Raw genomic sequence first — 25,397 nt, 5'->3', positions numbered from 1 at the left:
GAGAAATAAAATCCTTTACAGATAAGCAAATGCTTAGAGATTTTGTCACCACCAGGCCTGCCTTACAAGAGACCCTGAAGGAAGCCCTAAACATGGAAAGGAACAACCGGTACCAGCCATTGCAAAAACATGCCAAAATGTAAAGACCATCGAGGCTAGGAAGAAACTGCATCAACTAACGAGCAAAATAACCAGTTAATATCATAATGGCAGGATCAAGTTCACACATAACAATATTAACCTTAAATGTAAATGGACTAAATGCTCCAATTAAAAGACACAGACTGGCAAACTGGATAAAGAGTCAAGACCCATCAGTCTGCTGTATTCAGGAGATCCACCTCACATGCAGAGACATACATAGGCTCAAAATAAAGGGATGGAGGAAGATCTACCAAGCAAATGGAGAACAAAAGAAAGCAGGGGTTGCAATCCTAGTCTCTGATAAAACAGACTTTAAACCGTCAAAGGTCAAAAGAGACAAAGAAGGCCATTACATAATGGTAAAGGGATCAATTCAACAGGAAGAGCTAACTATCCTAAATATATATGCACCCAATACAGGAGCACACAGATTCATAAAGCAAGTCCTTAGAGACTTACAAAGAGACTTAGACTCCCATACAATAATAATGGGAGACTTCAACACTCCACTGTCAACATTAGACAGATCAACCAGACAGAAAGTTAACAAGGATATCCAGGAATTGAACTCATCTCTGCACCAAGCGGACCTAATAGACATCTATAGAACTCTCCACCCCAAGTCAACAGAATATACATTCTTCTCAGCACCACATCACACTTATTCCAAAATTGACCACATAATTGGAAGTAAAGCACTCCTCAGCAAATGTAAAAGAACAGAAATTATAACAAACTGTCTCTCAGACCACAGTGCAATCAAACTAGAACTCAGGACTAAGAAACTCAATCAAAACCGCTCGACTACATGGAAACTGAACAACCTGCTCCTGAATGACTACTGGGTACATAACGAAATGAAAGCAGAAATAAAGATGTTCTTTGAAACCAATGAGAACAAAGATACAACATACCAGAATCTCTGGGACACATTTAAAGCAGTGTGTAGAGGGAAATTTATAGCACTAAATGCCCACAAGAGAAAGCAGGAAAGATCTAAAATTGACACTCTAACATCACAATTAAAAGAACTAGAGAGGCAAGAGCAAACACATTCAAAAGCTAGTAGAAGGCAAGAAATAACTAAGATCAGAGAAGAACTGAAGGAGATAGAGACACAAAAAACCCTCCAAAAAATCAATGAATCCAGGAGTTGGTTTTTTGAAAAGATCAACAAAATTGACAGACCGCTAGCAAGGCTAATAAAGAAGAAAAGAGAGAGGAATCAAATAGACACAATAAAAAATGATAAAGGGGATATCACCACCGACCCCACAGAAATACAAACTACCATCAGAGAATACTATAAACACCTCTACGCAAATCAACTAGAAAATCTAGAAGAAATGGATAATTTCCTGGACACTTACACTGTCCCAAGACTAAACCAGGAAGAAGTTGAATTCCTGAATAGACCAATAGCAGGCTCTGAAATTGAGGCAATAATTAATAGCCTACCAACCAAAAAAAGTCCAGGACCAGATGGATTCACAGCTGAATTCTACCAGAGGTACAAGGAGGAGCTGGTACCATTCCTTCTGAAACTATTCCAATCAATAGGAAAAGAGGGAATCCTCCCTAACTCATTTTATGAGGCCAACATCATCCTGATACCAAAGCCTGGCAGAGACACAACAAAAAAAGAGAATTTTAGACCAATATCCCTGATGAACATCGATGCAAAAATCCTCAATAAAATACTGGCAAACTGGATTCAGCAGCACATCCAAAAGCTTATCCACCATGATCAAGTGGGCTTCATCCCTGGGATGCAAGGCTGGTTCAACATTCGCAAATCAATAAACGTAATCCAGCATATAAACAGAACCAAAGACAAGAACCACATGATTATCTCAATAGATGCAGAAAAGACTTTTGACAAAATTCAACAGCCCTTCATGCTAAAAACGCTCAATAAATTCAGTATTGATGGAACTTACCTCAAAATAATAAGAGCTATTTATGACAAACCCACAGCTAATATCATACTGAATGGGCAAAAACTGGAAAAATTCCCTTTGAAAACTGGCACAAGACAGGGATGCCCTCTCTCACCACTCCTATTCAACATAGTGTTGGAAGTTCTGGCTAGGGCAATCAGGCAAGAGAAAGAAATCAAGGGTATTCAGTTAGGAAAAGAAGAAGTCAAATTGTCCCTGTTTGCAGATGACATGATTGTATATTTAGAAAACCCCATTGTCTCAGCCCAAAATCTCCTTAAGCTGATAAGCAACTTCAGCAAAGTCTCAGGATACAAAATTAATGTGCAAAAATCACAAGCATTCTTATACACCAGTAACAGACAAACAGAGAGCCAAATCATGAATGAACTTCCATTCACAATTGCTTCAAAGAGAATAAAATACCTAGGAATCCAACTTACAAGGGATGTAAAGAACCTCTTCAAGGAGAACTACAAACCACTGCTCAGTGAAATAAAAGAGGACACTAACAAATGGAAGAACATACCATGCTCATGGATAGGAAGAATCAATATCGTGAAAATGGCCATACTGCCCAAGGTTAGTTATAGATTCAATGCCATCCCCATCAAGCTACCAATGAGTTTCTTCACAGAATTGGAAAAAACCGCTTTAAAGTTCATATGGAACCAAAAAAGAGCCCGCATTGCCAAGACAATCCTAAGTCAAAAGGACAAAGCTGGAGGCGTCACGCTACCTGACTTCAAACTATACTACAAGGCTACAGTAACCAAAACAGCATGGTACTGGTACCAAAACAGAGAAATAGACCAATGGAACAGAACAGAGTCCTCAGAAATAATACCATACATCTACAGCCATCTGATCTTTGACAAACCTGAGAGAAACAAGAAATGGGGAAAGGATTCCCTATTTAATAAATGGTGCTGGGAAAATTGGCTAGCCATAAGTAGAAAGCTGAAACTGGATCCTTTCCTTACACCGTATATGAAGATTAATTCAAGATGGATTAGAGACTTAAATGTTAGACCTAATACCATAAAAACCCTAGAAGAAAATCTAGGTAGTACCATTCAGGACATAGGCATGGGCAAGGACTTCATGTCTAAAACACCAAAAGCAACGGCAGCAAAAGCAAAAATTGACAAATGGGATATGATTAAACTAAAGAGCTTCTGCACAGCAAAAGAAACTACCATCAGAGTGAACAGGCAACCTACAGAATGGGAGAAAATTTTTGCAATCTACTCATCTGACAAAGGGCTAATATCCAGAATCTACAAAGAACTCAAACAAATTTACAAGAAAAAAACAAACAACCCCATCAAAAAGTGGGCAAAGGATATGAACAGACATTTCTCAAAGGAAGACATTCATACAGCCAACAGACACATGAAAAAATGCTCATCATCACTGGCCATCAGAGAGATGCAAATCAAAACCACAATGAGATACCATCTCACACCAGTTAGAATGGCAATCATTAAAAAGTCAGGAAACAACAGGTGCTGGAGAGGATGTGGAGAAATAGGAACACTTTTACACTGTTGGTGGGATTGTAAACTAGTTCAACCATTATGGAAAACAGTATGGCGATTCCTCAAGGATCTAGAACTAGATGTACCGTATGACCCAGCGTATCCCACTACTGGGTATATACCCAAAGGATTATAATTTATTCTACTACAAAGACACATGCACACGTATGTTTATTGCGGCACTATTCACAATAGCAAAGACTTGGAATCAACCCAAATGTCTATCTGTGACAGACTGGATTAAGAAAATGTGGCACATATACACCATGGAATACTATGCAGCCATAAAAAAGGATGAGTTTGCGTCCTTTGTGGGGACATGGATGCAGCTGGAAACCATCATTCTTAGCAAACTGTCACAAGAACTGAAAACCAAACACCGCATGTTCTCACTCATAGGTGGGAATTGAACAATGAGATCACTTGGACTCGGGAAGGGGAACATCACACACTGGGGCCTATCATGGGGAGGGGGGAGGGGGGAGGGATTGCATTGGGAGTTATACATGATATAAATAATGAATTGATGGGTGCTGACGAGTTGATGGGTGCAGCACACCAACATGGCACAAGTATACATATGTAACAAACCTGCACGTTATGCACATGTACCCTAGAACTTAAAGTATAATAATAGTAATAATAAAATTAAAAAAAAAGAACATAGGGTCCATATCCTCAGGAAGTGATGATTCAACAAGTCATGAAACCATTGGTAAAGACCCTAAGTGATGTAAGAACAAAGCAATGCTTGTTGAGAGAAAAATGATCACGTCAGACACCAGGGATCAGGAAAGGCTGTAGAATATAAATCTGGTGAGGTTCCCAAAGAGTAAAACTTTGATAGGTGTTGGGTGACATGTGGGAAAAGCAGAATAAAGACAGAGGCAAAAAGATACCACTTCATAATCTGTTTCATCAACAATACAAAAGTATGATTAAATATCAAGATAGAGAAAATGGCCCAAACAATTCAAGATCATCACTAAACAGGGACCAAGCAAGAGACAGTGAAAGGTAGAAGTGAAAACCAAGGCCAAGAAATATACAAAGAACTCTTGAAACTCAACCATCAGAAAACAAACAACTCAATTTAAAAATGCCCAAAAGACCTGAACAGATACTACCCAAAGAATATAAACAGATGGCAAATAAGCGTATGAAAAGATGTTCAACATCCTATGACATCAGGGAAACGCAAATTAAAACAACAATCAAATACCACTACACGCCTTTTTGAATGGCCAAAATCCAGAACGGTGACAATAACAAACGCTGGCAAGGATGTGGAGAAAGTGGAAAAAACTCATTCACTGTTGATAAAAATGAAAAACTGTTCAGCCACTTTGGAGACAGTTAGTGGTTTCTTTTTTTTTTTTTTTTTTTTGAGAAGGAGTCTTGCTCTGTCACCCAGGCTGGAGTGCAGTGAGCTGAGGCCGTCACCATGCCTGGCTAGGTTTTTGTATTTTTTTTTTAGTAGAGACGGGGTTTCACCGTGTTAGCCAGGATGGTCCCGATCTCCTGACCTCGTGATCCACCCGTTTCGGCCTCCCAAAGTGCTGGGATTACAGGTTTGAGCCACCGCGCCCAGCCAGTTAGTGGTTTCTTACAAAACGAAATATACTTTTACCATATGATCCAGCAATCACACACTTGGTATTCGCCCAAAAGAGCTGAAAACATGTCAGCACAAAACCCTTCTCTTGGATGTTTACTGTAGCTTTATTCATAATTGATGAAAATGTCATTCGGTAGATAAATGGGTAAGTAAACTGTGGTACATTCAGACAACGGAATATTATTCAGTGCTAAAAAGAACTGAACTATCAAGCCATGAAAAGATACGGTGAAACATTAAATGCATATCACTGAGTGAAAGAAGCCAATCTGAAAAGGCTACATAATGTACGATTCCAATTATCTGACATTCTGGAAAAGGCAAAACTATGGAGACAGTAAAAAGATTAGTGATGCCAGAATTTAGAGAGGAGAAAGGGATCAACAGACAAAGCACAGATGATTTTTAGGGCAGTGAAACTCTCCTGTAAGATACTATAATGGTGAATCTTTATCATTATACATTTGGCAAAATCCACAGAATGTTCTAAACTAGGGATGAAACCTAATATCAAAGATAAACTTTGGAGGATAACGTCTAATTATGTTTTATAACAAATGTAGCAATTTTGTGTGTTTATCCATTCATTTACTAAATGACATTTTTGTCAATTACCAATAAAGCTACAATAAAGTCTACAGTGAGTCTACTTTTAAAAAGTGAATGAAAAAAATACCGTAAACAAAATCAAAGTCAAGACATACAAGATTAAGAAAAAAAATCCAAAATTTTAAGATAAGGCAAAAATATTGTTTGTTCTTTCAATATCACACTAAAACAATGTCTAACAAGCCCACCTTAATGCATGTGATTCTCCAGGACAATGTAACTTTGAATTGCTACTTTCTATTGATTAGGGTTATGACTATAAAATTAGATAACTTTTTAAAAATTGATGTTACGAATGATTTCTGTCTTGTAGAAAAAAATTCCCCAAGACTATGCCTATACGTCTCTTTCAGCATTATTTCTTTCACAGCAGTCTCTTGAATTCTTCCTTGAATCAGCTTCACATGCTGTTGGTTCCTTTATTAGTGTATCAAATAAATCATTGATATGTCTTCACTATAAGTCTGTCTTAAACTTTTAAAAATTACTTTCCTCAAAGAGCTAAACACAGAATTTCTACGATTCAGCAATTCCAATCCTAGGTATATACCCCCAAAAATTGAAAGCAGACACTCCAAAGAATACATTTGTACACTCATGTTCATAGCAACATTATTTACAGTAGCCAAAAGGTGAAAATAACCCATTTCCATTAACAGATATGTACATACACACACAATGGAATATTATTGGGCCACAAAAAAGGAATGAAATTCTGACACATGTTACAACATGCATGAACCTTCAAAACATTACCAAAAAATATCAAGACTAAGAATAGGTTTGTTCAAAATTATTAGTTAGAGCAGGAATACACAACAAAAACAAAACAAGAAACACAAAAATACCTGGGAGGTAAGCACTTAGAGGACTGGCTAGAAGACCAAAAAAGAAAAAAATCCTAAGAATGTGATTTCGCAAAACCAAAAGAACAAAAGCTTTGTGATGGTCAACAGCAGTAAGTACCACTGAAGGTCAAGTACAAAAACAAACAAACAAACAAACAAAAAACACTGACTACTTTCAGCAAATGAGGAAGCCACTGAAGATTGTAGCAAAAACATTTTTGGTACAGTGGTATATCAAAAACAAAATTGCAGGGGATTAAGGAGTGAATGGAAGACAAAGTTCTCTTCTATATAAGATGGGGATAAAAATCATACACTCACAACATAAGAGTTTTAGGAAGAATTCAGTGAGATGCTATATGCAAAGTACATGAACTGCACCTAGAGATACTAGGTGCCAAAAAACTTTTTCATTTTATTAGGAAATATCCTTTATGTTGTTGTTATTCCTTTGTAATGCTTGTAGAGTGCTTAATATGCTTTTTTTGCTTCAAAAAATTCTGCATATAGTGTAACATATTTGGATTTCTCTGTACTGAGATGATCTACCTACAATTACTTTGAACAGTCATTCACCTCTAGATCTCAAATCTCAACACAGTGCTAACATACATTTTTTAGCGTCTCCTAAACTCTTCTTCTTGCTTTAAGCTGCACCATTGTAACCTCAATACGCCACAAAAAAAAAGCTCAAATGGGTCTCTACTTACTCCAATTATTATTTTTTTAAATAGAATTGCATCAGAGTCGTATTCCAATGAGCATCACCAAAACTGGAAATTGCCTATTTCATTGGTTCATTCAATGTATCATCCTGATTATTATGTCTTATTTCATTTTGAAGCTGCTTCAAAGATGCTTTTCTATTAGTTATGAGGTCATATAATATTATGATTCAACACAAGTTCCAGCAATCTTATGTATCTTTAAGAATATTTCAAATCTTTACAATTTAATAGTTTGGGTTGAACATTCATTAAAAGATAAAAGCTCATTAGTTCTATGCTTTGGTTAGTGTTTTATGAGTATTTTCAAATAATTACTAGTTGTTGGCATTTCAAATGCTTTATATGAAGATAACCATCTTTGAAAACTATTTTCATTTTCAATTATTCAATCACAGTAATTATAGCTCTAACATTTATTTTGCAAGAAACAAATTCCCATCAGAAACAGACTTCTTTTATGAGTGGGAAATTACTTCATTGCTTTTAAAGTACTTGGTGACAAATACTACTCATTGTTCATTTCAAATAGCACACTGTTCATCATTATCTGGAAACATGGATGGCCTCCAAAAACTTTTAGAACCAATTAACACCCAAATTAAACTATTTCTTCAAGTCAATACAACATTTCACAGCAAGACGCTATAATCAGTTAAGTTTCATAAATGATATTTTAATATTAAGAACTGTTTATATTTTGTAATGTTGTTAGAATAGTTCACATATGTAATCTTTAATTCATTTGTTTTATTTTCATTATGGCAAAAATTAGCATTCAAATAAACAAAAGAGATCAGCTCTTATAGCATCTGGCAGCATTATAATTACAGTCCTGTCAATAGGACTATTAAAAGGCTGGTTTGAAAAGGATTTAAAATTTAGCTTCTAGTCAGGTTAAAATTTCATATAAGAATTGCAAGTTAACAGAATGCCTGTAAAAGCTCTTAGATTATATATTAGTGATTTTTCTCAATATATCATTTTCCAAGGTTTTTAGTTAAAGATTCTTCAGTAACTCCTTATGGATAATTAATTTTTCTAGATCTATACCCATGGTTCATTTCTATTAGGAGTGCCTGCTAGGTGGTGGCATGGTGCCACACTACACAGGAAACCCCATAAAGAATAGCAATCTGCTGAGTCTGGGTATAAGAAGCATCCAATACACTTCTATTAAATACAGGAATGACGAAATGCCTTCTGTATCATGTTGACAGCTCAGTTCAGCAAGTTTTCTAGCATTCTTCATACCATTAGTTTAACTTTTTTCATATCCATTAATAAAAATAACCAAATTACTGGAAAGAGAAAACAAAACTTGGACATTTTTCATCTTTCTTCAATGCCTAATACAGTACTCTTACTTGTGAAATTTAATCACCAATGCTTCCAAATAATATAGCTTGAAGAAAAAAGGTAATGTTGAAAGTATTCATAATAAATTGTTTGGTTTCATGTACATACACTAAAAAGGGGTAACTTTTGACATAGAAAAAGGAATAAAGTATATTTTAACTACTAAAAACATATATATATATATATATATTTAAAAAGTACATCCTTAATAGAATTAACCTTAATGAGTGAGAGGTTTAAGTAATTACTCAATAAAATACAACTGATTAGTATGGCATTTTCATATATGGAAAAAGTTATGTTATAATCAGATAATCCTTCAGCTGGACTTGGGAGGAAGTTATATACAATCAGATAAATCTCTAGAAGAATTCAGAAGAAAAAAAATACTACTAAATGCTCATCAGCATATGTACTAGTTTCCAATTGCCACTGTCACGAAATTAACAAAAACAGTGGCTTAAAGCACCACAAATTTAGTATCTTACAGTTCTGTAGCTTAGAAGACCAAAATCATGTTCACTGAGCTGAAGTCAAGTGTTCCGTCTGAAGGGCTGGTTCCTTTGAAGCGTCTGAGGAAAGAACCTGTTTCCTTGGCTTCTTCAGCTTCTGGAGGTCACCTGCATTCCTTGAGTCATGACCCCTTCCTTGCATGACTACCGCTTCATGCTTCCTGCATCCTACTACCACTGACCCTAATCTTGCTGTCTCTGTCTTACAAGAATGCTAGCAATTACACTGGCTCAACTTGAAGAAACTGGGATGGTTGTCCCCGATCTCCAAATATTTAATTTAATCACATCTGAAATGTCCCTTTTATCATATAAAACAGCATATCCACAGGTTTGAAAAGGATATAAAATTTAGCCTCTAGTGAGATTAGAAATTTCATATAAGGATTGTGATTACCGGTGATTAGGACATGAACATCTTTAGGGGCTTATTATTCAGCCAACAACATTCAGCTATTATTCATCCTGAAGATGAATAACATGAGAAAAATAAATATGAAATCAGTTTAATGTTTATGATTTTACATCTAAGATGTAAAATCTACTAAGATGTGAAACAAAAAATGGGATAAATATGTCTAATATTATTCTACAACAAATTCCATTATTCTATAATACATGCTTTAAAACAACAAAAACAAAATATAAAGAATAGTAAACTAAGGCAAGTTTTAAGGAAAGCATTTTAAATTGAAATATAAAAATATATAAAATAAAATTGTTTTAAAACAACAAAGATGAGTAATTACCAAGAACTAGAATCAAGCATTTTTAGTGGATCCCAAATATGATTTTTTTTTCTTGACAGTCACAGCTGTGTTTCCCAAAAGGAGTTGCAATCTATTATTAAAATAAACAAAAAGTCATGGAACAAAAAGGCATAGAAAGTCTGGCAGGATCATGAATTATAGTGCAATAATAATTCAATATAATTACAAAGCATGCCTAAACTAAAGAAAGAAAATGGATTGTATAAACAGGCTTTCATTTCCATGAAAGAGCTCTTATGTATTTCTGATAAGGCAAAGTGTCAGTGTATAGATTATGACAATACACCATCCCAATTTTCCCCACATAAGTTCAATAGTTCACATTTTCAATTATGAAAATCCTGCAGATTAAAGTCAAAGTTAGGAACGGAATGGAAACTCAACAAATATTGTAAGGATAACTGTAGAACAGATGTCACCTAGCCCCTGACAAATCATTCTTCTCACTGTTTTGAATGCTCTTATTTCAGCTCTTACAAGCAGTAGTACATAAACTGATGGAACTAGAACTGATTGTTCCAGGAACTTCAAATTGGGATGATAACATTTATTTGACGATTTTGGTGATGCTAGTGTTTATGCTGGTAAATACCTACTTATAGTATTGATAAGTATACCTTACAAAAATGTAAGGTAGCAAAATACAAACGAGCACACAGACATAAGAAATAGGAACTATAAAGCTTCACAATGAGGCCATAAAACAGGCTGAAGAAGCATACAACCACAGAGATATGGAAGAGCTTAAGGTTTATTAATATGGCTGTAATTTTTCCTCCACTACACAATTATAGTTTATGAATAATGTGAGACGACTTCTAGTTTAGCCAGCAACACTCAGCATCTAAATTTAGAGAAAACAAAAAGCAGAAAGAATTTTTTTTCGAGTAGAATTGGTTAAACTTTCCTGACAATAACATTAATGCCAATAACCTTGCTTGCTTCTTTCTTTGATAATCAACATTATCCACTGATGAAATGGGCTGCCCCTCTTCCTTTAAAAGTTGCCCTCCATCTTTCTGACACCTGACTTGTGGCTATTCATGTTATATCTACTCCCAGGCTCTGTGTTTTGCATTGTGCTTTCTTTAATAAGCACTACCGGCTGAAGCAGAATGGTTTAAACTTCAGAGGAAAGTACAGGGCAATACTGAAGCTTTTTAAATGTTAAGACTTCCTTTGGCACGATCTCAGCTCACTGCAACCTCCACCTCCTGGATTCAAGTGATTCTCCAGCCTCAGCCTCCCAAGTTGGCACGATCTCAGCTCACTGCAACCTCCACTTCCTGGATTCAAGTGATTCTCCAGCCTCAGCCTCCCAAGTAGCTGGGATTACTGGTGCGCATCACCATGCCTGGCTAATTCTTTTTTTTTTTTTTTTTTTTTTGTATTTTTAGTACAGATGGGGTTCACAGTGTTGGCTAGGCTGGTCTTGTACTCCTGACCTCAAGTGATCCACCTGCCTAGACTTCCCAAGTTGCTGGGATTACAGGCATGAGCCACTGTGCCCAGCCAAGACTTCCTTTATTTTTGTTAGTTTTGAAGAAGTATCCTCTCATGATATAACTCCTGTCCAGACATGAATACCCTTTTGGGTTATGCTTTTCAGTCATCACTATTATTTTCTGATCATTGTTTATAACAAATTATGAAGAATAAGTGTTGCCTACTTCTTTTTCCTTTGGAAGATATTTTAATGTTACTCATATAATAACTTATGCTTTCCTAACTATTAAGCAACAAGGTAATAGAGCATTTGCCTTGAGAAGACTGAGCAAATACATAAAATACGACCGTAAAATGATGTATGTGTACAATTCTACTTTATAAGGGTATATAAAATAAATATTGCTGGAAGCAAAAAAGAATAATTATGATAAAATGGAATTTTACATCTATTTAATGAGTATAGTTCTGATCTTAAACGTTTAGGCTATGTCTGGTCAATATAAAGTGAAGGGCAGATTGGTTTTCATCCAGGCTATATGATCAAAGAAATAACAAATATAAATAATTTGACTCTTTTAGATAAAGGTTTCCAAAGTTTTCAAAATTACACTCTGTAGTAATGACATTATTCAGTCTGTTATTAAGACATCTAAATGCTCAACATTAGTCTACTGTTTAAATTTGTTCCACCAACCATTTTACTTAACTAAGCAAAGAGCAAATTTATTTGTTCATTTATTCATTCACTATTAGCTAATATAAAAAATATTTATTTGTGTGTTCATTATTTATTGAGTGACTAATGTCTTCTGTATTTTATGGAAAACGAAGAAGTAGAATACATTATTGCTAACTTTATGAGTTTTATAGTCAATTAGAGAATAAAAGAAATACATACAAAAATAATTTAATTACAGTATAGAAGCTATTAAACAGGCAAATAATAGAAATGAAAAACCTAGATTGAAAAGAGTGCACAAAGTGAGTGAGAACAGCCATAAAAATTTCTGTTTAGAAGATAAGAGAAGAAGGTCAAGAACAAAAAGCAAGGGCAAAGACCCCACGGTGAGAATGTATCGAATATGGTGCCAAGGGTAAGTTCTTCTTGGCTAACTACTGGGATGGGTCTGTGCACAAGAGTGAGAGGATATAATATTAGAAATGATGAAATATTTTACCATAATCATCAAAACTCTGTAAAAAATTATTTAAATATTGCATGTTCCCTGGTATTTTCAACTCAATATAATCAAGTAACTACTAATGAGACCTACCAGAATTCCTTCCTGATATTTGGAAGGAATTCAGTATTTATTACAAAATAGACACATTAATGATACCTACTGAGCTATGACATATGCAAAAGAGAAAAAAGATCCTTGCATTATCTGACCTAACACTCTCTTGGATCTGATCAGAGAGGCATGCAAGATAAAGAGTGGGGGTGTTTCCTATAGGATGTAATAGCTTGATAGCTGTGTTTCAGTATTAGTGTAGTGGTGTCATGCTAGATAACCAGGGTGCATAACAGGGTGTGGAGTCAAATAGATTCCTGAAAAGTTTTACCTTGAGAAAATGATATACCTCACTCTTGGAAAGTGAAGTACATAGATAGATTAACCACATTTTCAGTTAATGAGTGCTATACTGTCTCGAGTCATATATAGTAGTTTATATTTTATTTCAGAAAGGTCTCCTAGTGATTTATAATGCATGTCTATGTTATTTAAATGATGTAAAAAGTCACTGGAAGTGAATTTTGGACATAATCCCCAAATCTTTTAAATAATTACCTAAAATATCTACACGTTGTCCATTATCCAGCTTAACGATATACTTCTACAAATAAATAACACTCACATCACAATTAAAATATAAAATAGGTGTCATTAATTAAATGTAATATACAATTGCTTTTATACTATGCTATGCTGCTGCTACTAGGAATAATGGAGTAAATATTTGAAGTAATTATTTTACTAGTCTGAGATGGTCTCAGGAAAATTAGACTGTACTTTTGCCATTCTTACTAGGCTTGCAATCAAAGTCTTATATTATTATTTAATAAAATATAAGTATCTCCCAAAAATACAGGAAAAAATCCTTAGGTCTTCTTTCTTCCACCTGAAGTATTATTTCACTGTGTGGTTTGTCAAAAATAACACAAATTTAATATTCTAAAACCTTAACAAGCAAACAGACTTTATCAAATGGCTTTTAAAAGGCTTAGGAAATCTACTATTATTTTATCAAAAACTTTGTCCCAAAAGTCCAACTTATCATGGACAACAGCCAAACCTCTCTCGAACCTCTTTCCTATTCCTTTCAAGACACGAGTCTGCTTGTCACTCCTTCCTAGTCTTCTCCTGCCTTTTCCCGCCCTTTTCATCTTGCTGAGCCATCCTTTCAAGACGTTCACATTGCCCTATCTTATGAAAATCAATTTTCTTATTTGCTTCTTACAATTCTCTGCTCTACATATCACAAAATGAACATAACAGATAAAACAAGGATTCTCCTCAGAAAACTGGAAGAAAAAACTTGAATACTTAAAACATTTTTTAATGTTCCAACACATAAGCATATTGAAAAACAAAAACTGCTGCCCAAGAGTCTTCATGGCATAAATCCTTTCTCCAGGTTGTATCCAATCACAGCTTTTCAGGGGGAATACATCAACTCTTTTAAGTCTGTAAGTTTGAATGCAACATTAAAACTAAACTTGAATTGCAAAATTATTTGGGTAACTGAAATCACTGATTTAACAAAATCTAGAAATGTGGATATTTTATACTAGGAAATGGCAGGCATGTTTTGAGTTGCTCCTTATTTTTCAGTTTTTATGTTACTTCACTATCTCCTCTATTGAAATATTTGACAAAATATTAAATTAATTACAATCTTACCATTGTTGTTTCTTGAATGGATCCAAAACTGTTAATAAAAATGTTGACTACTACATCAACAGGAATGCCTATGAATAAAAATTAAGAATATATTTACTAGCTGTAAAAAGCTTGGTCAGAGTTATCATAGTTTTTTGGTTTATACATTTAATTATCATATTTTTTCCACTTCATATGGAATGCAAAATCTATGGTCTCAGTATAACATATTCATAATTACTATTAACTTATTTTTTCTAAATAGGAATCATAACACAAATAAAAAATGAGTTCAATTGTATTTTATAATGTTCTTTTGTTTCAGGAAGAATTATGTCTTAAATTGTAGAGACTCTGCAAAATACATTTACCTTTAAATCTTTTTTTAAATTGCCCTAATACATTTACTTTAAGGAACTAAAAATTATTCTTTAAAAATCATTTTGAAAACAGGGTTTAATTTTTTTGCATTTTTCTAATTAGTTCAAATTCTTACTTTAATAGATAAAACAGTATTCAATAAATTTTACTTATAATTATTACATTTTAATTTTTAATTCATGAAAATGTAAAGCTAATTGGACACATAGCAGACTCATTACAAAGATTTTTACCTGACCTTCTGAAAAATAATTAGAAAGTTCATGGAGTGAGAACTAAGGTATAACGTTGCAAATTTCTTTCTATTTTTTTTTTTTTCAACTCATTGTGGCTGCTGGTTGGGCTAACAAAGGGAAAATGTGAATTTAGCCTTTTAGCCACATAACCACTAACTGATGAAAAACAGGTGGTGAATCAATATGTGGTAGACATGTGACAACCCAGACCATGGCTGTCGTTGAAAGTAACTGAATAGGTCCCGGTAATGAACAAAAACCCATTTTTACAACATAGTTGTATAACTTCAGTTGACTAGAAGCAGCTGCAGACTTGTTTTTTTCTAAAGGCAAAAAAAAAAAAAAAAAAAAAAAAAAATCAAACCTTATACTGTTAATCTGATCTACATTAATACCTGTCCTTAACCAGCAGCAAGGATTATAGTTTTCCAGAGGAGATTTTGCTCATATAGCTTTTTTCTAATTCATCAAAAGTACAAAAAAAGGTCTATACAACTGTACAATCTGCTCTTGGCTTATTTTATTGTAAGCATAGTCTTGGTTTTTAAAAGGTGTGATAAATGGTAATATCTAATTGGAATAAAAATAATCTATGTGGTAGAATACATCGTCACTTTTATTCACAAAGCCAACATGCTTTTAAAAATCACACAGCCATCATTTTTTCAGCAAAAGAATAGAGAGAATTTTCTACTAATGTGAAATACTAACAAAATGTAAGAAAGACTCTAAATATACATCAGAACTGTTCTCTTTCCCTAAATAAGAAAATCATCATTCTGCACATTATAACTCTGGTGTCTGTGAATGAAAGCCAAGTCTATTTCCAGAGTCTAAATTTTAAAGCACTAAGGTTAAGAATAGTACTTAGCAAACTCATTACAGAGGTTAGCCTATTAATTCACAGTATATCCTTTTCTGAATTTTTAAAAACAGGTAACCCATAAAGCAATGAGAATTCATATTTTACTTATCTTTGGATATTTTAGGCATTGAATTGCTCTGAACTTAAGGACATTTTTGTTACATGTCACTTTAAAATCTTACTCTTTTGAATATCACAACGCATATACATATAAAATATCACAAAGTTCTATACATATAAAATTAATTTTTAAACAATAAAAATGAAAATTTATATGGGGGAGACAAACCTTTGAAGTTTGGTCTTATCCTGGGATCATAACTGACCAATAACCTGTTCAAGATGTTGCTAGTGGAGTTGGCAGGTACTCGGGCAAGGTCCTCTGCTGACTGCTGGCTATAAGAGAGAGAAAAATCCTGATAAGTAGTTATAAATAGCAAACAACAGAAATGGGTAATTCTCATTGTGAGGAAAGACTGCCTTTTTGAGACAAATCCACAACTATAGTATGGCTTTTTCAAATAGAAATAGAGACTAGTAAACATTGTTAAAAACCCAAAAGGCAGCGTTATTAAAATACATATATATATATATATATATATAATTTTTAACAATTAACTTTACTAAATGTATGAAACATTGCTCTAAATACTCCATGTTACCTTCTATAAAATAAAATTAAGGAGACAGCTTACTTTTCTGAAGCAACCTGCCATCGAAATCTAGGTAAGTAAAAACGAAGCGCACATAGTGAGAAAAAAAAACAGCAAAGAACATTTTTTGAAAAATGTGTAATATTAACCTGCCAACACAAAAACGATCTGACCAGAGAGATGGTCTAAGAATTCATAAGACAATCATGCTGACATTTATAAAATGATATTCCCCAAGAAATACAGTGAACATTTTCCTCACTCAGTAAAATATGGCAGCCTGAGAGGCGGAAGGGAATTGGTAAAAGACTTTTCACTATTATCAGATAAATGAAACAAGTAAACTCCTCTATATTATACAGAGCTGTAAGAGATAACTACCTACTGCTTTTCTGTATATATTTGTCATCAACTCTTTATTAAGAAGAGGAAAGTCTGCATTGTTTTGCTTTTTTAATTAACTTTGAATAATGGTAAGTGACAAAATTGGTGGTTGCTTAAGAGCCCCTTTTTAGAAAGGCACTTTCTTGGAAGCCAAAGAAAACGTTTTGTTGTTTTTGTTTGGGTTTGGTTTATTTTACCCCTCATAAAGTCTTATGCATAATAATTTTTCTCATTACCTACACACACACAAAATCCATGACAATCACAAGGAAGAGTAAAACTCTACTTGGAGCACCTAGCACAGCATTTTCTCTATTGATATGATAAAAAGTCTCAATTTCATAAATCACATTAATTTATATGAAGGAAACTTAGATGCAACAGGCTTGGCTTTGTATTGAAACCAAAACTCTATCTATTAGGCATTTCTGAGTTAATTTTCATACAATCTGCCAATAAGAGACAACTATTGTAGGTGAGATATAACAGAAAAAAATGTATGAAATAATCTAATAATACTATGAATTGATACAGACAACTCTTTCAAACAGAAATTCGATCAGAGTGCAAAGCATTTTAAAAAATGAAAATCAATCAGTTAAACCTCCCAAAAGTGCAGAGATCATACGGATTTTTAAAAACTGCTTCTCGTGGCTTTATTGGCTCCAGTGTCACAGCTTCATAAACTTGAGGGCTGGTAATTAGATTTTCCATTTCATTGCAGGTAAAACTATAACTTCCTTACAGCCAGTTGTCATCCTCTATCAAAAGATGGAAAACTCTAAAGAGAATGAAGGTATGTGGGAAAATTGGATATTAGGATGCAAATTAGTGTTCAAACCTATCTACAAGTTTTCTCATTCAAAGGAAGAAAAAGAATTGATTGATTACAAAATACACTTGTATTGGATCAATTCAGGACTGCTATTATTGTGTCACTTCATATAAAATCCTTTACAAGTATATTCCTTCTAAACAATGAAAAGACAACATGAAGACAATTAACACTAAATTTTGTAGTTTAGAACTTTCCAACTGATTTTTCCGCTTCTAGCTGTAGGCTGTGTCAGTAAAACTCATTCTTTAGCCCTTTATCTCACTATCAAATTTTGTCCTACTTCCACAGAATCAGTCTCTCTTCCTGGAATATTGCAACTTCCATTCTTATTTATTATTTATTATTTATTATACTAATCTAAACCAAACCTGTCCTTTTAAACTTCATCTTCTTTGTAAAATCTTGCCTCAACCTTCAACCTTACACTAATGAACATGAACTAATAAATATATTGCTTGGCAATGATTTTGTAGCTTTTCTTTTCTTATCTATTGGTATATTACCAACTAGACAAAATGAAAACAGTATGATTATTGAGGGACTCATGGTTTCTATATATTTGTAGTTCCCTACTCTGTTTTTATAGTATTAAATACACATTGGTTCAAGTACTTCCAATCTGCCATCTCTTCTAGGTATATTTCAGCCTCATGTTGCCTGTGCTGTAAGGGGTAAGCAGTTCCACTCATTATTTCCAGAGGAAGAAGAGCATTTTGTCCTGGGGCACTCTCTTAGGAGAAATGACTTCCCCCACCCTCAGAATCTTCCCAGCATTGACCATTGCTGAACTAATTACTGGCAAGGAGGAAGAAACATTCATGATTGGCTCAGATTAATATTCTGGTGTGGAATGAATATTGGAGAATCAACCATTATGTCCACTACATTCTTTCATTTGATAGTCATGTTCATGCTATTAAACAGAAGAGATATTAACCACACAGAAAGCTGTTATTTCGAGGGAGAGAATGGTAGAAAAAAATTGGTACAAGAGTAAGAGGTAAGTAAACGGATCTGTAGAGTACATGGTATATAAAGAAACTAAGACACAGCAGGGTTAAGAGATTTTTCTAAGGTGGTAGAGCCAAGAATGAAACCTGCTCCATGGTAAGCCTGCCATAGTGTAAGTGAAATATTATCTGTCTTCTTATTACCATCCATACACATATTGCTTTAGGGCATATATATTCTACCTTGGGTTCTATTCATCTTACTAGGCATTGTTAAAAATCATTAGTACTGAAAATATAAATTGGCCCTTTCTATCAGTTCACTCTTCTACCATCTCCAAATGTTTTTGCAACTCTCCACAGTTAAAAGCAAATTCTTGTTTGTTAGCAACAAAAACTCAACATTGCTTGACAAAAATCTTTTGAAAATCAAACAAGCAAACCAAAAAACAAAACAAAACAACAACAACAACAAAAAAAAACAAAAACCCAGGGAATATACCAAATATTGTATGGCCCCTTTTCTTCTATTCTTATTTGTGTCAATATATATTTTCATGTTTCAGCTGCAGGTAACTTGGCATGAATGTTTAATCAACAGTTCACATTTATTTGTATTAGAAATGAAGAGATGTTTTAAAATTTAAAGAAAATCCCATGTAGTTTATATTCACATGCATGAACTCAGTGTTTTCCCACTTAAAAAAAGTAAAAATCATATTTTTAGCTTATCAATAATAAAATAACATTAAAATTATCTCTACAGACTAAAATACGTTTAAGAGATTAAATGGATATAGTCACTTCCTTCTAAAGAGTTAAAACAATTTGCATGCAACATATTTTCTTTTGTCTGTATGTTACTATATATATCCTTATAATTTAGAAAGTAAGTTAGTATTACTTACACAAAATAAACAGGAAAAAGGAGAGTTAAGTGATTTTAATTAGGTCACACACTTAATGCCTGCTTTGTTATTAAAGTCTTCATATTCTGAATCTCAGCCCAATGTTTTACGCATGTGACTAGGCTATTTTGTTTTATTTCAAGAAATCTATCAACAATTCCAATATATTAAAAAGCGGGATTTATTTCTTGGAAATACGACATTAATTTAAGAAAATAACGTATTCTACTTGGGCAAAGTGATCAAATGACTACAGAGAATAGAGTTGGATATCAAAAGCCTTTTACAACCAGTTCTCTTTTGTTCACTTGCCTAAACTTGAACCAATGTCATTACTAATATGTAAAGTTATGCAAGGAATGTGTCAGACTGTATAGCTGTATGATGTAATATTTTCCAGCACTGAAGGAAAAATCCAGAAAATTATTTCCAAAGGAGGAAACTCAATTTTCTATTAACTGTAGAACATTCTTCTTTTTTTACATGACCCTCCAGTGACCACAGTGCACAGTTTCATTTCAAAACAGGTGTGGATGAGTATGTTGTCTTAATCTTCTTGCTAAAACCAGAAATCTGAGTCTAAAGGAATTGTTTTATTTCTCCATAGAGCTATAAATTCAGTGACAATTGTCAGAGGCCTTCTGAGACCTGAATGTAGTGTGGGGCTGCACGGTTTTCAGCTGGACATGAACTTAAACAAACACAAAGCCACAGACACAAGGGTAGAATGAGGCATGTAATATGTGTTGGTTGTATCATTTCTCACGCTCTAAGGCAGTGATTCCTTGCCTCTTTGTTAGACAACAGAGGTCTCTGAAAAATCTGATAAAAACTCTATACTTCCCTAAACAGCGTACACAAAGTTTGCGTTTCTGAGGGTCCTGGACCAGTAGACCACAGGTTAAGAAATTTTTCATGGAAACAGATCAATCATCCTCCCTTCTACAGCAAGCAATTCTGACTCTGTGGGATGTTTTGCTTACTGTTAATTCTGCTTTTCAGACACAGCAAGATACAAGAAAACACAAGGTATTATTGTTGGAGGAGGTTTTAGATGGAAGATTCCCTTTCTGAATACTTCACTAAAAGGACTCAGAAAGGAATTATATCAAAGTAAACAATATAACCGTAAATAGTGGCAACTGTGATGTTATTAGTCATTATTTTAAAGCTGGTAACATCATATAAAGTGAAATGAGGAGACAATTTTTTTTAAAGAGCAGGTATCTTACAGTAACAGAAATTAAACAAGTGTTCAGACCAAAAAAAAAAAAAAAAAAAAAAAAGCACCGTAATGGAAATATGTCAACAGAGGGACATTGGAACCAAAACTGAGAGGGTTCCCAGTGGCCAAAGCTGTCATGATGTGAGCAACAAAATAAAGTAGTATTGTATTATAGTACAAAATAGAAATCTCAGAGTCCATACAGATAAAAATAAGAATTGAATAAATGGGGAAATATTAACAAATCACTCATGAAGAATTCCAAATAACTGCTGTAGATCTTCTGCTTTTTAATTGGTGGAAAATAGCTCACCACTCCTTAGTGTGGGCTGTGCATAGTGACTCCATTCCAAAGAGTTCAGTCTGCAAAGTGCGGGGGGAAAGAGTAACTTCATGGCAGAGAAACTCCACAGGCACTCTCCTCAGCAGATTATTTATCTAGTTATCTAGTTATCTATTTATCAGATATTTAGATATCTGATTATCTATTTTTAGATAATCAGATAGATAAATAGATATACAAAGACAAACACTTTATGTATCCAGCCAATAAGTTAAATTGGTAGTTATTCATGAATACACATAACTGTGTAATTATTGTGGAGTGTTTTTTATTTTTGTGTTTTCCTACTTATCCTATAGTTTACTATCACCTCTCTTGACAGTTTCTGGATTTATTTTCCATTCTGTTTTCACAGATTAAACTGTGAACAGTTTTATGAATGCAGACAGTGAGTGATACCTTTTACAAGATTAGTCTAAACTTATTTGAAAAGAATGTGTTTATGAGTAGATGTGTATGTGTGTGGCAAAGTCTGTCATGTTATTATGGGCCAAGAGTCATAATTAAGAAGAGTGTTCTGCAACATTCATGTTATTTATCCCCTCAACTGGGTTTCAGGAACTGTTGTAGCCTGTGGAAACATTTTCAAATCTTCTCTAGCTCCAATTATACAATTACATCATTCATGGCTCAAAGAAAAAATATTCTGCATAAAGTAGAAGCGTGTATTTGGAGAGATGCTGGATTTTGAATACCAGCAATTTGCAAATCTCATTGAAGGCTATCTGTTGGTCACTTTTAACTTCATATCACATGTGAGATTACTTATTCTATGAAAACCATGATAGAAGTATTTTCTACTTCTATCATATGTTGCTCAACTGTAAAACATTATACATTCTCACCACTTCTAATGGGTTTGCTATGCGCTCCAAAGCTCATGACATAAAGAATTAAACATCAATCTAAACACAATGTTTACTGTGCCATTACTTTCCATACTAAACAGAATAAAATTACATCCTGGCCCAGCAAGTACAAATCCATAGTTAAGACTTCTAACTCTGCAACCAACTGCAATGATACTTAGCTTTTCTCAATTTTCCATATATAGCAAAAACTTAAAAATATTGCCCTCCTGGCCCAACGAAAATGTCTATACAAAAAGTTACACACACACATATGCATACACACTAAAGTTGAATAAAATGTGGGTATAATTGAAAAACATGTCTCTTAGAGTCAAGAGATTAGTGTTCTAACTCCAGATGGACTGCAAGATTGCCACATGATACTGGGCAAAGCACTGACCCTCTGTGGGCTTCAGTATACTCACCTTTAAACCAAAGGTTAAATCAGGTGAGGTCTCAGAGCTCATTCCGTTGACAATCTGATTCCACCTGTAGTACATGCTGCCGTGCCCCACCATCAAGGTCACCCCTCCAGAAATGAGCTTGCTACTGGGAATGTTGGGTGCCTACAGTTCAGAGCTGAGTGTCTTCTGGAATAGCCTCCAGCTGAAGTAAGGTGTCTTGTCCTAGAGGCAGCCTATACCCAGTGACTTTGATATGGGTATGTAAAGGTGGCTGGGTCCCTTTCTACTAATTGAGACACTCTGAAGGGCCATCCCATCTTCAGAGTTCCCAATGGCATGGACTGATCACTCAGTTGCAACCCCACTGTTCCTGTGTTTAAGCCTGCTTTACTCCCTCTTAAGACATGTTCTCAAAAGTAATCCCTTTTTTCATGCAAATTTTCATCTCAACGTCTCTGTCTCTAAAAGAATTTAACCTACAAACATCAACTAAATATCCAAGTTTCCTTAAGGAGCTTTACCAGTTATGCAACCACCAATATGCTAAATTTCTCTCTCACTTTAGCCTTTCCTTAATTCATTTAACAGTTTCTGAGAATTTCCTATGTGCCATGCACTTGCCATGTACTGGTTATGTGCTTGAGAATCAAACACACATGATCCTTATTCTGATACAAAAAATGATATTTAAAGCTGTGAGTTTAGATAAATTTGGTTATGGATTCTCAGGCTTGAAAATAGATTAGATTCAGCTGAGGAGTTCTAGAAACTACTGATACCTCACCCCATCGCCCATATCTAGATTTAATTAGTTTTGGATGTGGCCCAGGCATCAGGGTTTTTAAAAAGTTCTTCAGATGATTTTAATGATCAGAAGAATTACTTGTTTGAAAAGAGAGTTTATAGTTAAAAAAAAAAAAGACATGGAATTGAAATGTGAGGAACTGCAACATTTAATGAGCAGATAGGAAAAGATAAGCCAATAATTCAAAGAACAAATAGCCAGGAAGAAGGGGTAAATCCAGCAGTGTGTGGTATCAACAGAACTCAAAAGAATATTTCATGGAAGAGTTGGCTAACAGGGCCAAAAGTTGCTGAGAGGTTGAGATGAGGACTGACAGCTTTCTATGGGATTTAGCAAAAGAAAGAACTGTTTTTCAGTTGAGAAAGAGGCGGAAGCTAGATTGGAGTTGATAGAATAGTAATAGGTGAAGAAATGAATGAGAGAGTGCATATGACTCTATTGAAAAGTCTGTTTCACTAGGAGTGATGTCCCCAAGACAGTGAAAAAGGAAGCCCTGAACTCCTCCTCCCCTCAAGGACATAACAATGCAACAAAAAATGGATCAATCTTTGTGAGAAATTCTAAAACTAGTTGAGAGTCTTCTGTACCTCAGTTGAGTATGAAATCAGTCACATTGAACTCGTAGGAAAATAAGACATCCTCCAGCCCTAATCCCCACCCTTAAAACCCCAACACAGCATAATATAATCATGAAGTAGTCCTCAGCTTACAGTTTCTTCCTCTGGAGTGAAGCAGTTGGACCATACACCTAGCATCTCAGCTTTTGCATGTACCACCAGAGAGACTGTTTTCTATCTCTCCTGTCTTGGAAAGCTGATAAAGCACAGCATACACTAGTACACTAAGCCCCTGAGGACTACAGAGAAAAAAGTAACAGTTTGCACTAGCATGAAGACATGCCACAGCTCCTCCCCAAAGCTCAGTGCACAACAAGGAAGGGAAGTAAGCCCTAGCTCCCAGCTTCTCCCTGAGAACACTTGAACCACATGTCTACCAGCCCAACTTTTTCTGGTGCTACTCAAGGGACTGGCTTTTCTCTCATCTGTCTCACAGCACTGATAGGGCCCAGTATACACTAGACCACTGAAGTCTACAAAGAACAAAGTGGTACTTTGAACAGGTGTGCAGAACTCATCACAGATGCTACCCCAGCTCAACACAGAGTGAGCACATAAAAAACACCAGAGCTCAGATTATTCTTGGGGAAGGAAAAGAGCTGGATCACAGTTCTGGCATTCCAACTCCTCCAAGAGCTACCAGAGGAATTTACTTCTACCCACCTTTCTTGGAGGATAGACAGGGCCTAACACACTCTGGACACCTGGGAGCCACTAAAAAAAAAAAAAAAAAAAAAAAAAGACAATGATTTAGACTACCAAGAAGGTTTGAGAGACCCAGAAACTGGCCAGGTTGAATGGTGAAAGTCTTCTCTAGCACAGGATCAATCTGTGGAGACTGGGAGATGTAGAGGTTTTTCTGCTGCATAGATAACAGCACAAAGACTCAAGAAAAATGAAGAAACAAGCAAACATGATCCAAACTAAGGAGTAAAACATAACTTCCAAAAACCAACCCCAACAAAATGGAAATATATGAATTATTTGACAGAAAATTTAAAATAAACAGTCATATCTTTATAAATAATAGAATGTTCAACATGCTCAGGAGAACAATGCACAAAGTATGAAATTCAACGAAGAGAGAAAATTTTAAAATGAAGCAGGCAGAAACCTTGAAGCTGAATAATATAATAAACTAAAAAATTCAATAGAAAAATTCAGTGGCACATTAGAACAAGCAGAAGAAAGAATGAACAAACATAAAAACAGGTCATTTAAAATTATCCAGAGCAAAAAAAGAAAAAAAAAGAGTGAAGAAAACTTAAGGGTCTTATAAAAACTGTGATATTGTAATTTATAATAAGATATATATATATTTGATCTTCATTCTTGTTTCCTAGAACCTGTAAACTCCTAAAACCTGTAAACACTCTGGTGTGTTGAGTGTCTTCCGTATGCTAATAAGATGACTGGCAGTTCATGGCCCCTAGAATAGCCCCAGGATGGAGACTGGTCACCAGAAAGATGAAACATGATTAGAAAGTTGAGATTTTCAGCCTTACTCCCACCCTCCGACCTTCAGGGAGGGGAGAAA

At 34.6% G+C, this 25,397-nt stretch overlaps 1 protein-coding gene across 3 annotated transcripts in view; it reads right to left on the bottom strand.

Moving 5' to 3' along the window:
- The window catches only part of GLRB (glycine receptor beta), a 96,292-nt gene that overhangs the window by 36,791 nt on the left and 34,104 nt on the right, over positions 1-25,397 (bottom strand). For all 3 annotated transcript variants that reach the window (XM_010358044.2, XM_010358042.2, XM_010358043.2), the window contains exons 3-4: positions 16,172-16,278; positions 14,422-14,489 (exon numbers count right to left, since the gene is read on the bottom strand). In XM_010358044.2, the coding sequence (XP_010356346.1) occupies positions 14,422-14,489; positions 16,172-16,278 (175 nt within the window). The remainder of the gene's footprint in view (positions 1-14,421; positions 14,490-16,171; positions 16,279-25,397) is intronic.

The sequence above is a fragment of the Rhinopithecus roxellana genome, chromosome 2, assembly GCF_007565055.1.
Source record: "Rhinopithecus roxellana isolate Shanxi Qingling chromosome 2, ASM756505v1, whole genome shotgun sequence".
NCBI lineage: Eukaryota > Metazoa > Chordata > Mammalia > Primates > Cercopithecidae > Rhinopithecus > Rhinopithecus roxellana.
The sequence above is the reverse complement of the archived record's forward strand: the minus strand, read 5'-3'. Positions and strand labels throughout refer to the sequence as shown.